General features: G+C 39.1%; 2 protein-coding genes across 3 annotated transcripts; one reads left to right on the top strand and one right to left on the bottom strand.

The window, feature by feature from the left end:
- Positions 1-396: 396 nt before the first annotated feature.
- On the top strand, positions 397-2,622 carry utp23 (UTP23 small subunit processome component). The gene is made up of 3 exons (XM_067496651.1): positions 397-999; positions 1,089-1,263; positions 1,681-2,622. The coding sequence occupies exons 1-3, from the start codon at positions 812-814 to the stop codon at positions 2,083-2,085; spliced, it is 768 nt and encodes a 255-aa protein (XP_067352752.1). The 5' UTR covers positions 397-811; the 3' UTR covers positions 2,086-2,622.
- Positions 2,195-11,890, bottom strand: LOC137123232 (double-strand-break repair protein rad21 homolog A-like). 2 transcript variants are annotated; one of them, XM_067496627.1, is made up of 14 exons: positions 11,735-11,890; positions 9,773-9,983; positions 8,984-9,113; positions 8,303-8,402; positions 7,672-7,778; positions 7,145-7,354; positions 6,815-6,937; positions 6,577-6,705; positions 5,864-6,087; positions 5,587-5,743; positions 5,036-5,181; positions 4,720-4,950; positions 4,523-4,606; positions 2,195-4,027 (listed from the first exon to the last, which is right to left on the bottom strand). In XM_067496627.1, the coding sequence occupies exons 2-14, from the start codon at positions 9,914-9,916 to the stop codon at positions 3,836-3,838; spliced, it is 1,977 nt and encodes a 658-aa protein (XP_067352728.1). In that variant the 5' UTR covers positions 9,917-9,983; positions 11,735-11,890; the 3' UTR covers positions 2,195-3,835. The 2 variants fall into 2 exon arrangements, with proteins under 2 accessions (XP_067352728.1, XP_067352736.1); XM_067496635.1 differs by having other exon boundaries at positions 9,773-9,890; positions 11,735-11,884.
- Between the last annotated feature and the right edge of the window lie 730 nt (positions 11,891-12,620).

Raw genomic sequence — 12,620 nt, 5'->3', positions numbered from 1 at the left:
TTGTAATCCAGCCGAATCTTTTAATGTTTTTTCGTAATGAGCATTGCTTATTTCTATTGTTAAAGTCAAAATTGTTGTAAAACACATTTTTAATCAAATGATGAGATAATAATCCTGTGATAGTGGGCAAAAATGAAAAAAAAAATATTCCAAGGCTTAAGTCATAATCTTAAATGCAAATGTAGTATATTGCTTACTGTCGCAGTAACTATCCTTTAATGCTTTATTTTTGTTTTGTAATTATTTTTCCATAATAAAGTGTTGTGATTATACTTTTTTCTTGCAATAACATTAGCTCATGAATTTAATTTATTTAAGAACGTTTAACAAATGTTAAATCATGTTTAAAAAAAAACACCTAAGACCAAATGTATATTATTAACTTGTAGAAATTGGGGAGGGTCAGAAAGGGCATCCGGCGTAAAAACTGTGCCAAATCAAAATGCGGACAATGATCCTCTGTGCGACGCTGAACTCACTGGATAAACCGAAAGGACAAAAAAATATTTAACACAATTCCACACGAAAATCAACCGGAACCATTTTCGCATATTTGTTTCTGGCCGGAGTTTTGAGACGGTACGCGCTGTAAGCATGTTGTGTACAGTTTAAATTTGTGATTGATAAGTCGATTTTTTTTTTTGATGAACATCATCAGTTAAACGAATCAAATGAGGTGACCGGAAAAATCATGTTAATCTGAACTGCAGTGGACATTTATACGTCGTTGTTAGCGTTATTTGATATTTTCCGAGTAAAAGGAAAAACTGAAATTAGCCAGCCATTGCGAGGACTTAACTAAACAGCCAGCATGAAGATCAAGCGACAGAAACAAGCCAAAAAAACAATAAGTTTTTACAAATACAATTTCAACTTTAGGGAACCGTTTCAGATTCTCATAGATGGGACATTTTGTCAAGCGGCGTTGAAAAACAAGATTCAGATCAAAGAGCAGATGCCAAAGTACCTGATGGGGGAGGTTCAGCTGTGCACCACCAAGTAAGTAACTTGATTTAGATCTGTATAGGTTACATTTACCTGCCCTGTCATATCTAATATCCCATTGGCTATGTGCGTTCTTATCTCAGCTGTGCACTGAAAGAACTAGAGACTCTGGGGAAACAGCTGTATGGCGCTAAGATCATTTTGCAGAGGTTCCAGGTCAGGAGGTGTGCGCATTTCAAGGATCCAGTTCCTGCTTCCGAGTGTCTGCTGTCCATGCTGGAGGAGACAAACCCCCACCATTATTTTGTTGCCACACAGGTAGAGACTGTGATATCATACATACACATGCATAGGTGTAAATATAAAGTTTTTATGGTTTAAAAACTACTCAACAACTCGATAACAGTAAGTTAGGGATGAGCAGAGTACAAAAGATCCAAAGCTCATTATGCTAGTGGTCCCACAATGGTGGGACAAGCCTCACTCCCAGGATTCAGCAAGCTGTTAAAAGATATAACTCTTTTTCTTTTTTAATTCAAATCCTTCTATAAGCCCTTATGCCTCATGAAACTGAAAAATGTATTTATTCTCGACTTAGAATTTTTGCTTGCTTTGAACCTCACTTGTAAATCATCTTCGATAAACACATTTGCCAAATGCCTAAATGTAAATGCAGATGTATGTGACCGATCTTTTACCATAAATCTGTTTGGTGCGTCTGTTTGCGATCGCCAGGACCACACCCTAACAACAGGCCTGAAGAAGATCCCGGGCGTTCCCCTGCTCTACATCATCCTCAACACCATTGTGTTGGACAAACCCAGCCAGACGTCCCTCGACCACGTCCAGGCCATCCAACTGGGAGAGCTGGTCAGCCCGGCCCAGCAGCAGAGCATCCGCAGCATGAAAGAAGAGCAGGGCATCGACCAGAAGAACGGAGAGAAGCGGGGGAAGAAGAGGAAGAGGAAGCAGAGCAACCCCAACCCTCTGAGTTGCCTGAAGAAGAAGAAGAAGAAAGGGGTGCCGACCCCACCCTTGAAGAAGACTGAGCAGGGGGAAAAGAGAAAAAGAAGTCGTCATAAGAAACAAAAGACAGAACAAGGAGAAAACATGTCTGCTCCTGTGGTTCCAAGCACGTAATATGACCGGAGACGTTTTAGACAGTTTACACATTAACTCATGGTCTGTTCCTTCCAATGTTACTGGATAAATCAAATACATTTTTATTTACACAAAAAACATTTTTAAATCCTGGCTATGGTATTTCTTTTATTTTGAAAAATTATGCCATAGTTTTCAGGACCTCCTGGCCATGAAATTGTGCGAAACATGATTTGTCTTGGCATTTTGTACAAAATAAAAAAAAAGCAGGTTCACAGGCACATAGTTTAACATATAAGGTGACATATCGTGATGTACAGTTCAAATAGATGCGGTTATCAAAAATGTTGAATTCAACTCTTTTCAGAAGCACAAGGAAGAAAATTTACATGACAATGATCAACTGGTTTGTGTACCGTTTGTTGTGATTTTTAGACTCAATTAAGCCTGTGGCATTCTCTGGAACAGCGGGCTTATAGTCCATTTATCATATTCTTTGAATTCAAAATTATTTTTGGATTAAAATCATTCTCTATAACCGCTATATATTATAATATTAAATGAACAATGCATCTGCTTATTGACGCAATTACTGTGGAAGTGAGCACAACAGCTGAATACTCTTCATTTTCAAGACCCAGTTGTCACTAAATAATTATCCATATATACATTGCACTAAAAGGGGACACTAGAGTAAAAGAGTTGGTGTCACACACTTCAAGTCATTTCCAAATTAAAAGAGTAAGACACCCCTAAAAAGTGCTCTGTGGAGCAGTTCCACTCAAATAATACATTTTAGGACAGAGCATGCACATATGTCAGACCACTGACGTTTACACCATTTGTAGGCTGAAACCCTTGAAGCTATTATTTTATTAACAGTGGCCCAGTTCCAGAGTACATACTGATTACATACATAATCTACTTTATTGCACATTCATGGAATTCGATGGCAATTCAAATTCAGCTCCACAGCTGTTTCCAGCTGTCAGAAGCTCTTCATTTTACTTTAGTGAATAGCATTGTGTGTGCCCCATCACTTCACACTAAATAATTCTTAAAATTCGTATAGCACAATGGATTTGGGATTCAACAATGGTTTTGCTCATGTTTGTGACGCCTAAACGGTCAATGATGCAAGCGAACATTTGAAAAAAAAAACAACAACAACCTGGAGTTTGTAATGCTTGAAGTGCTTACACTACACGTATTTAATAATTAATTGCTGGTTGCGTAGGCAGATCATTACCATAGTAACTGTTTAATTCTACTTATGCAGATAGTGGTTATAGTGCATGCTCCTTTCAGCTAATCTAGTGGGACAGATAAGCCTCCAAGTAACATGGTTGATTGAGTTACCGCTGTGTAAACACAGTTGTCTCCCACCGTAAACATATCTCTAAGTAACTTTGGTTCCACCCAACAGCTTCTTGAGCGAAGTAGTACTTCTAAAAGTAGGCTGCAGGTACAGTACAGTCTTTTTTCTAATATGCAGTGCTTAATGGACTCTCGTAATGCTAATTTTTTCAATAAAGAGTCTTTGTAATAAAACATACAATAAATAATAGAATTTAAATCATTAAGTGTTTGGGGATACAATCTTTCTTGTGTTTAATTTATCAAGAAAGAAATCTCTTTATAAAACAACCATGTTATTCAGACCTATTTCCTCCCACTGCTGATTAACATTAAAATATAAAGACATATAAATTAATAATTTGGTTTAAGAGACAGTACATAGCACATACATAGCAATCTTTGTCCTTTTCACTCTGTTGAGTTATGTTTTCTAGATAATGTGGAAACGAGGTCCGGGTGTAGCTATAATGTCACTGTAAGGCTCCTCCTGGACGAGATCCACCGCCTGCTGCTTCTTCAGAACAAGGAAGCTGTAGAACTTGGCTGCCGCCTGCTTTTTGTTGTTGTTCCTGCACAGGTCCAGCAGGCTGACTGACTGAGCACCTGTTTTGGCCATCACCCTCTGTGTCAGGTGGGAGAGAGGAAAAGGAAAGGGGAAACCTGTGACAGAGGGCCGTGCTCTCTGTACTACTAAGTGGCAGGTCGTTGCTTGCTGCACTCACTTCAAGGATCAGATAATAAGCTAAAACTGAGAACAGTGAAAGTTACGAAACAAACCTCTGTTTCTGGTCCAAATATGATTTTCATTTCATTTAATATATCCGCCAAAACATCCAAAAATCCTCAATGTAGTTCTGCCTCAATACAAGCTCCTGTGTATTTACATGGAAGAATTAAAGCAACAAAATATACATCTTATGTGCTGTGGTAGTAAAAACAATTAATTCAGTACATAATCAAATGTTTTCCAATTTATGGTTTTATTTTGAAATATAAAATTATCTTGGATATGAGTATTTTAGTCATTCAAGATACAAATTCCTTTAAGGTGTAGCAACAATATGTCATATTGTTCTTCTGCTTCCTCTATCAAGATGTTAACATATACTATACACACCTGGAGGCCATGAAGCATCTGCTGGGTTCTTTTGTTCCACCTCCTCTCCTCCTGGTCCTGGTCTCCTCCCTGTGCCTCTTCCTCCTGATACAAAAAAATTCACTTGTAAATATTAAAAAAGCTACATAGACAAAAATAAACAAAATTACCCTCCAAAAATTACAAGTGCACTAGGCGAGTTTGAATCTGTTGGTCACCTCTTCATCAGAGTCATCATCGTTCTTCTTCTTGTCCTTGTCAGAGAGCAGGTCCAACTCTATCAGCTGGCTGATATTAGTGGTGGTGGTTTCCTCTGGGGGCAAGTCAACATTGGATGATGCCTCGAGCTGCTGGGAGGCATCAGAGCTGCTGGACCCCTGCTGCTGCTGCTGCTGTTGTTGTTGCTGTTGTTGTTGTTGTTGTTGCTGCTCTTGGTCCAGAGCTCCCATCTAGTGTAAAGCATGTCAGAGGATACAATGGAGGAACAGAGGTTAATTAGAGATGAAAAACTGCAAAGATGACAGTTTTACTCACAGGCAGGGTGGGTTCTGCGTCCTGGGCTTTGCGCTTTAGTCCTCTTTGGGAGGATGGTGGGGGCATGACAGACTCGTCCACTGTTGTCTTGCTGCCTTCTACAGCTGAAGTCTGCAGAACACTGGCCTCCTCCATGATCGTCTGATCTGAAGGTACAAACAACAGGTGCATGGGAAAATCACTTCTTTATCTGCATGGCACCAGTGACAGTTCATCATTAGGAATATATCTAGGCATTCGTTCACTTTAAGAAAAACTTCCCACTGAATTGAGAATCGAGGTCAACACTCCTTAAACATATTTTGTTTAAACTGGTCTTGACTGCCACAAAATTGAAACTGCTCAGTAATTACAGCTTAAATCATCACCGCTTCTCCCACTTTGCAAATTCAACACAAGCCCATAATAAACTGAAGCTTCAAAATCCAATCTAGACCAAATAATCTGTAATATGGTCCTAGTCCCCTTCTTATGCCTCCTCTATACTGTTTCTCCTGTATGGTTCTACAAAATGATCACGCACAAATGTAAACAAAATGAAAATATCTTACCCATCATGTCTCTCTGTTGGTGGCTTGTTGTTTCTTCTCTGGGCACATCTGAGTTCTCCAGATCTTTGAGGAACTCGTCCAGGCTGTCAGCCTCACCACCTTTCCTCCTCTTCCTCAGCTCGTCCGGTACCAGTGGTGTTAGGCACCTTGTAAACATCTAGAGACAGAAATGGGGACAAAGACTGAGAAGATAAACCGAAATGTACAGTGTTTTTAATCTGTAATGTGTGTGTGACTGATATCACAATGTTCCTAATTAGCTGTACATCTCTGTTACCTTGAGCAGCCTAGTATTCCAGAGGGGCTGAGCTGGGAGAGAGAAAAGCTTCTCGACTCCACCAGTCTCCTTCCACATCATTAGCTTCTTGGTGGGAGGTGCCAGATCCAGGGTGGTGACGATGTCAGAGTAGTCAGACAGCTGTGCACGAATGGTTTTACTGTCCAACTCCTTTATGCTGTCCACAATCAGCTTCCTCTTACGCTTTGCCTTGGTCTCCTTTACTGCACAGGCCATACAGATATGGAAATGAAAGCAACAAACCAAAATAGATTTTGCATCTGATAAACAAACAAATACACAGATTCTAAAACTATACACCTATGTCTATAATAGTTTATCTTTAATTAATCATTTTACATATTTGGGAATAAGTGGGTATTTTTCAAAGGTGCATTAATACTGTCTTGCTAAAAGCACCAAACAAACTTAAGCACCAGGCACATTTTTATAGTCTTTTAAAAAGGGAAAATTACCAAATTCGCAAAATAATAATGGGTTTTTTTTGTTTGTTCAATATATGATCTTGCACTAGGAGAAGTGAAGCAAATCTGTGTAAAAGGAATAGGAGCTGTGTGCGCTACAGACATTGTGAGGAATGTTTAGACTGAAGGTGCAGTCTAGTATGTACAGTATATATAAATTGCTGTTTTGTATAAATGTTAGCCATGTCTGCTCTTAGTTGGTCTATATCACCAAACCAACTGCATTACCTGTGATGTCAATGGGCTCCAGAGCAAAGGTTTCTTCTTCATTATGAACCAGGGTGGTTTGTTCCGTCTGGTCAGCCATGGCTGGTAGGGGCTCAATTGGGCCTGAATCAGGACTATCTGGGGCTCCAGCTAACAAACAATTTCATGACCTTTAACTGAAACACAAGTTGCTACAGCAAAACATGAAATGCAGTGATATTTGTTTAGTTTCTGCTTTTGACAAGTGTGTGGAACTGACCTGAAAGGGCATCAAAGTCATCGTCATCATCTGCATGGTCCTGAGGCATCATTACGCTCTCTGTGATTGCAGTAGGGTCATCAAAGATGCCGCCCCCATCCTCATTACTGAGGAGCTTGTCCACTAAAAACAAATATTGCCATTGTACTTTTTCAGACACTAGTCAGAGGAAAGACAGTATTATTGAAAAATGGAAAAACAAAAATCTGAATTCTGTGCTCTGCTACTCAAGCTATAAGAAAAGTTATACGTTATGCTAAGGTGACTGCATCTGTCTCAACAATTACTGAATATGTAACTTTAGCATTGATATTATTACTGAGATCTTACCCAGCATGCCTCCCTCATTGCTCTCCATGGGATTGTCCCCAAAATCATCTTTGTACTGATCATCGTAGTCCAGGTGGTTGGACTTGTCAGCCATCTGGTTGGCTCCACCCTCAGCGTCCAGCAGCAGGTTGGAGGCTGATGCTGCCATGATGTCCACCTCAAATGCACTTTCCTCCCGCATCATCTCCCGGTCATCCATCCCAAAGTCAGCTGCACAACAGGTACATGTCTTTGTATAATGAGCAATGTAGGCAGGTGAAGGAAGACACGCCGTCAACTAACAATGAAAACGTATTTAAACTACTAATTCCTGGAGGAACCTTGTGACGGGCAATGGAAACGTCAGAAATTGTCCAGCAAAATTCCACTGTCTGTCTTCAAATGCTTCACTGTAGTTGTTTTGTGGTAAGGGAATAAAGCTGCAGCTTTACATTAAAGTTCCGAAAATGTCCGCCACCCGAGGGTACTGTATGTCACATGCTATAAATCTTTTTTAAACCATGCATGTTCGGAAGTAAAATGCCTACCGAAGTCATTGTCCTGTAGCAGGTTGAGGTTGCCAACCTCCTCTCTCATGGTGATCTCCTCTACTCTGCTCTGGTTCAAGTTGAACTGCTGAGCCACGTCAATATCACTGAACAAAACAAACTACACTGTCAATTCAATATTAATTACTGTATGTATTTACAGCAGCTCTCTTTAAATGTAACTGTTTTGCAACTAGTGAACAAGATGGAATGTCCTGATAAAATCCCTTTACTTCAATGCTTATTCAATGTATATTTTGTGAGGAATTACTTTCATAAATTAACATTTGTCAGGGATGACCTACATTTCCTATAATATAGAAATGGGTGGAAGAAGTAACATCCATGCATTTAACATGCATGGTTTTACTAAATATATTAATGATCATTAAAGGCAGAAATAAACTTGAATGAAAACTGAAACCTTTATTTTTGAACAAGAAGATATCCCGTATTTAACATGCACAAAGAGTTGGGGCACCGTGATGGATCCCGGGCTTTTGTCATCTTTATCACGTTTATGCACCTAATAAAGGCGTAGTAAGATTTAAAATCAGATGTTGCACTTGTTTCCAGTGTGCACAAATTCTTCTACCAATTTCTCTCTCTTAAGAAGGAATGCTGAACTCACTCTAGGTCTGGTAGTGGCTGGTCAAAATCATGGAACTCCTCAGGGAGAGTGATAGCATTGTAGGCTGCTTCTCTGTTCTCCTCAGGAAGATCCACCACACCTGAAACGGCACAATACACACTAAATATCTGTCTCTGTGTGTGTATATATGTATGTGTGTGTGTATATATATATATATATATATATATATATATATATATATATATATATATATATATATATATATATATATATATATATATATATATATATATATATATATATATATATATATATATATATATATATATATATATATATATATATATATATATATATATATAGTGTACAGGTGTATAAAAATATAAGTACTGCATGTAGTTGTATGTTTTCTGTTTCTTCCAGTATCTTAACCACCTGCTGATGTGCAATATGCAAAAGCTCCATACAATATACTAATTACATTGCAGAATTGATTTGATTTCGGCACATATGTCTATGTTGTTTATGAAAGTCTGGTTAATCTGAGTTGTCACAGACGGAGCTGCAACATGTATAATACTGAATATCAAACTTCTTAGAGGACAAGAGAAAGACGTCCATCTCTGTCCCTGCCTGTAATACATACAACAAGAAGGAAATGTTTAATTAGTCGCTGTTGACTGTTTTCTACTGATGATGAAGTTCCATTTTGTTCCCAACCTGGTCTAAATGCCATCTTGATCTTGATGAAGGCCTCGTTACAGTCTGCCAGCAGATATTTGGCCTTCCTGTGGTAAATCCTCACCACCCCCAGCAGCAGATGTCCTGATGTTCGTAAAGCCATTTTCACCTGTAAACATAATCCACATAACAAAAAAATATTAATGCAGAAAATATTTGACAACACAGCAAAAATACTACTAGATATAATGTTCATATACATTATTTGTTAGCTTTTCTATTTTTCTGGACCATTTATAAGAAATGTCAAAACCAATGACAAATGTCACACATAAGTTAGAAATGCTTAAATTACTTACATTTTATGAGATATATAATTTTAATATAATGTGTGCTTTGCCGTGTTATCAACACCAATCGGACGCAACTGCTGACATGTGATGTGAATTAAATTGTGTATCTCGTGGCAATGGCACCTGTCAGGGGGTCAGAAATATTAGGCAGCAATAAAATAATCAACTGCCCAAGTTATGTGAAGTAGGAACAATGTGTTTTAAGCAGGAATAATGGGCAAGCAGAAGGATCTGAGCGACTCTGATAGGGTCAAACTGTGATGGCTAGACCACTGAGTCAGACCACCTCGATTGTAAACAGATCAACTATCTCTCATGTTGTTTTAAATGGTGGGTGTGAAATCCTAACCCTCAAAAACACACATTTTCCATGAACGAGTGAAACACTTAAAAAGCTTAAAAACACACATACACAACGTCGACACAGAACCTCCTTTGAAAATGAGTGGAACTAAGAAAGACCATCAGAAATTACCTTGGGTGATATTATGCTCTCCACACTGCTCTCCAGATTGCACTCAAACACATGTGCCTTCGTCAGCTTCTTGTCCCAGTGTGCCGCCAACCAGATTTTGGCCAGCGGCCCACGTTTGCTAAGGACAAAGTGGGCGTAAAACATCGTCTCAGCGTCTTCTCGCCAGAAGGGAAAGGGGTAGGGGGGGGAGGGGAGGGGGGGGTTGTCAGGCCTAGGGAGAGGAAGCAACAGAACCAGAGAAGAAAAACATGCTATATACAATTGAACTCTGAACAGGTTGATAAAGCATCACAGCAGAACAGCCATGTTGAGAAAGTGGCCTGAGGTTTTGTAAGAAGGAAATTAATGGAAAGCATGAACACCTACAGTACAGTTCCATAATAACTGGGCGGCCTTCATTTACTAAAAAAGGGGCAGTTGTCATCCTGCTCTGATCTGCTTTCTTCAGTCCCATTTAGCCAGACAACCATAGCTACACATTAGAAGCGTCTGTACTGTAGGTGTTCATGCTTTCCATTAATCTGAACACTTTCAAATTTGTTAGTCAGCTGTTGTTTCCAAGAAGTTTTATTTCGAAAAGTTCTACAGGTTATAAGAATATTATGGCTTATCATATACAGCATGAACATTTTAACAGTTCAGTGATAACTGAGAAATTCTGTCGGCAGAGCTGTTTAGTCTTTAATTGTGCTTATTTAAGGGCATTTCTCAATAGGGCTGCAACTATTTTCAGAACTGCTTGATCTTTTTAAGATTCTCTCAACTAATCAGAAAAAATATGAGATATCCATCCATCTATTATCTTAACCATTCATCCCGTTCACGGTCACATGGGGCTGTCCCAACTGCCACTGGGCAAGAGGCAGGTCACACCCTGGACAGGTCGCCAGTGTATCCCAGGGCCAACACAGTATCCAGAGGAAACATACAAACCCCACACATGGAGGCCACAACCAGCAAGTTGTTAGATTTGAACTGGGGACCTTCCAGCTGTGAGCCAGCAGGGCTAACTACTCCCCCACCATGTGTATCATGCAAACTCTAGTATTTGTTACAGCTAAGAATCTAGAACCAACAATATTTAATTAAACATAATTAGACAAATGAAAGGCCCCATATGAGCACCTGCCAAAAACAGGTCGTGTGATGACAACACACCTTATCCATGTTAACTGGAGCTTGTATTGTTGAGTTGAATGATAATTAGCTGCTATAGTGAAAAATCATCAATCGATATTCTGTTTTGTGAGAATTAGATTTTTTTTTTTCTGTCATACAGTGTACATAACTGGCTATGATGGGGATTGGGGTTCTTGACTGCTTAGATATTCATCCAAGTAGCTGGATCAAAGCGGACAATTTTAATTCATAATTTAATGAAAATAGTGGACTAAATAATATGGTGAATAGTCATTGAAATAATGTGGAATGTCATAGTTGTTAGACCAGTTCAACAGGCTGCAGCATTGTCCATACTTTTACCTGTTAACCCGATTTTACCTGCCTTTAAATTCACGTGAATGGGTTTTTGTTTGTTTATTTGTTTTTTGTTAGTTTTTGTTTGTTTGTTTGTTTTTTGCTTGTCAATTTGCATTTTACTGCACATCCATTAAAGTTTAATCACACGTGCACGAAGATGCTCGGTTGCGTCTGTCAGGCAACGTTAGGTAAAAATGTCCCTGACGTTAACGCTCAGGGGCTGCGTCTGATCTGGCCAGAGTTTCATCCGTGCGAAGCGTCTGATAAGCGTTAAAACAAGTTCTGCTAATATGTGTTAAGAAAAAGTCCCAATGTCATTAAAAGGAGACGTGAACACCCTTTACGGTTCCATTAAACGTTCGTGGTCCCTGTCGCTCACAGGTAGTGATACAGATAAGCTAGCGTTTGCCGCTATCAGCGAAGCTATGGATTTGTGGACCAGTTTCTTCTTTCTTTCCTTGATATAAAACATGAATTACCTACCGGCTAGCCGCTTACTGTGTTAACGATTTGCCAGAAGTGGTGGTGGGCTGCTGGAGTCGGATTTCCCCCACCCCTCCTCTGACTAAAACAAACAAGATGGCGGTCTGGTCCCTCTCTCTCCCTGCACCGTCCCGGAGGCTGAACGGAGCGACGCCTCAGCAGCGGGATGCAGAGTGGTGCTGATGAGAGAAGGAGGAGGGATGCGGGGATCTTTGTTTAATGCTTGACTTATGCTGGTACAGTGAACTCACTGGAATGTCCTTCAAGGCCTGTTTATGAGATATAATATACACAGATAATTTCCACGCTCACAAATCAAAAGTCTAATATTTCAATCAAATTCGATTTTTCCACGAAATGCTAAAATGTCCCAGTTTCAACATCTGATATGTTGTTTATGTTCTATTGGGAATAAAATATGGTTGGATGAGATTTGCAAAGCATTGCATTCTGTTTTGATTTAGGTTTTACACATCGTCCCAACTTTTTTTGAATTGGGGTTGTAAAAGATGAGTTCACTAGTTGTTATTGTGTCTTAAAGTCTCCCTCTAACCAGGGGACACTATGCCTAATATGTATAATATCTCACCCCTTGTTGTAAGTGGTTTAGGTGGAACTAAAATTAAAACTAGATCTATTTCTTACCCTACTGCAACAGATAACTTATTTAACACTGATAATATGTTTTATCTTCAACAGAGGAATCGGCCAACTGTAACTAGTACATATAGTTGTTTACATTTACATTTAGTCATTTAGCAGACGCTTTTATCCAAAGCGCCTTACACGTGAGGTACAAGGCAAGCAAAACCTTTTTTAAAAGTTAAAAGTTGTTAAATGAATGCCAATATATACTTTCTGTAATGTACTGTATTAGAAGTGCTGC

This window comes from Channa argus, chromosome 1, assembly GCF_033026475.1.
Source record: "Channa argus isolate prfri chromosome 1, Channa argus male v1.0, whole genome shotgun sequence".
Lineage (NCBI taxonomy): Eukaryota > Metazoa > Chordata > Actinopteri > Anabantiformes > Channidae > Channa > Channa argus.
Note: the sequence above shows the minus strand (reverse complement) of the source record. Positions and strands in the feature narration are given on the sequence as shown.

What these genes read in the sequence shown, in the direction of transcription:
- utp23 (XM_067496651.1), top strand. Translation starts at nt 812, where the DNA reads ATGAAGATCAAGCGACAGAAACAAGCCAAAAAAACAATAAGTTTTTAC. An exon ending in GTTCAGCTGTGCACCACCAA is followed by an intron (nt 1,000 to 1,088) that starts GTAAGTAACTTG and finishes TTCTTATCTCAG; the next exon opens with CTGTGCACTGAAAGAACTAG. An exon ending in ATTATTTTGTTGCCACACAG is followed by an intron (nt 1,264 to 1,680) that starts GTAGAGACTGTG and finishes TGCGATCGCCAG; the next exon opens with GACCACACCCTAACAACAGG.
- LOC137123232 (XM_067496627.1), bottom strand. Translation starts at nt 9,916, where the DNA reads ATGTTTTACGCCCACTTTGTCCTTAGCAAACGTGGGCCGCTGGCCAAA. An exon ending in AGAGCATAATATCACCCAAG is followed by an intron (nt 9,114 to 9,772) that starts GTAATTTCTGAT and finishes TTATGTTTACAG; the next exon opens with GTGAAAATGGCTTTACGAAC. An exon ending in ATGATGACTCTGATGAAGAG is followed by an intron (nt 4,607 to 4,719) that starts GTGACCAACAGA and finishes TTTTTGTATCAG; the next exon opens with GAGGAAGAGGCACAGGGAGG.